General features: G+C 51.5%; 1 protein-coding gene across 1 annotated transcript; it reads left to right on the top strand.

Annotated features, from left to right (window-relative positions):
• Positions 1-299: 299 nt before the first annotated feature.
• Positions 300-1,334, top strand: Pmar_PMAR025987 (hypothetical protein; the record flags this gene model as incomplete). Its single annotated transcript, XM_002776490.1, has 1 exon — positions 300-1,334. The coding sequence occupies one exon, from the start codon at positions 300-302 to the stop codon at positions 1,332-1,334; it is 1,035 nt and encodes a 344-aa protein (XP_002776536.1).
• Positions 1,335-1,490: the final 156 nt, after the last annotated feature.

The following is a 1,490-nucleotide window of genomic DNA, read 5'->3' as shown; positions in this document are numbered from 1 at the left end:
CGGGGGAAAAATGACTGCAAAAAAAGGGGGAAAAGAAAAGAAGGAAAAGGAGGAAGGAAAAGGGAAAAAAAGAAGGAAGAAAAAGAGAGAGGAAAGAAGGCGACCGTCGGTCGCGGGTAAGGTGCCGGCAGTTCAAAGAACGGCAGATTCAGGTATGTAGCATTGAGCCTAACGCACGCGTGCAAAATGCCTAAAACGGTTTCATCCGTGTACTCTCATGATGTCACGCTCGAGTTCGATAGTATGGACTAGTAACCTTGGTAATTAAGAGAGCTTCATGGCAGTATATCATATCCCGAATGCCCAAGGACGCCAAATCCGACGCCGAATGGCGCAAAACATTAACCAACTTCGCAGCCTCCAAGGCAAGGACTTTGCCTCGAGGGTGTGCTCCGCCGAAGACTTCTAAATGGTACGACGAGTTCCAGAAGATCCTCAAGTGTCCATTTGGGACTAGCCACCCCCTCAAACCTAAGGAGGTTCGTGGCTGTGAATGTGGTTACCACCCTACGGTCAAGGACGACACCAAAAGACCCGAGCCTTCGATCGACACCAAAGCGACGATTGGTGGTGCTGGTCCTGTCGCTAGTATCGCTGGGACCAATCTGGAGCGGGTAGTGTCCAAGGAGCTAAGTGCTGCTATGCCGAGGAAGCCTGAAGGTCTCACTGTAGCCGATGTTAGAGATGTGATAGGGTGGCAAATTCGCAAGGGGTTTATCGACCTCTACATCTATGGTCCTACAAGCGGGGCGTGCCCATCATGCGAAGATAGTTCAATGCGTGCGAACGCCGTATCTCGGACGAAGATGGTGTACAGACAAGGATGGCCATGCTACCTTATCGGGATCGACCTGAAATGTAGAAGTTGCGGGGCTCATTGCTTGTCCTTCGACCCATCTTACCGCGCCACTCTGACTGAGAGACTCCAACCCTTCCCTTTCATCGTGTCGGGAAGCGCCATGTCGGTGTGTAAAAAGCTTATACTGGCTCTCCGTATGGGTGTGGCAGCTAAGGTCCTCGAGGAACAAATCAGGGCTACCATAAGGTCCGAGTATGTTACGAGGAAGAGGGAGTACGAAAACGCCGCGGCAGCCAAGCTGGCCCTTAAATTGGCTGGTAGCTTCGAGCCTTTTCCTCCCTTCCCAGAGGAATATGTCGCTAAATCACCGGCACTGTTACAGGCTTTCTTGGTGGACTATGACCGAAATCGCGACGATTTGAGGAGAGAGCAGGCAGCTCTAGTCTCTACAACAGCCATCGCCATCGACAACCAGAGGAAAGTCGTGAAACGCACAAAGATAGACGTAACTAAGGGAGAGGCAGGTACACATTAACTGGCTGATATGGACGACGGGAGCTACTTACGTAGGTACACAATCACTGACTGCTGTGGGAGACGGAGGTTTGATACTTGGCTATTATGTCGTCCCTGACGTTGGCAGGATATGGATGAAGTCAGCAATGGAAGAGCTCGTCCAACGGCACGGACC

This window comes from Perkinsus marinus, assembly GCF_000006405.1.
Source record: "Perkinsus marinus ATCC 50983 genomic scaffold scf_1104296953348, whole genome shotgun sequence".
Taxonomy (NCBI): Eukaryota; Perkinsozoa; order Perkinsida; family Perkinsidae; genus Perkinsus; species Perkinsus marinus.
This window is presented reverse-complemented; position numbering and strand designations above follow the sequence as displayed.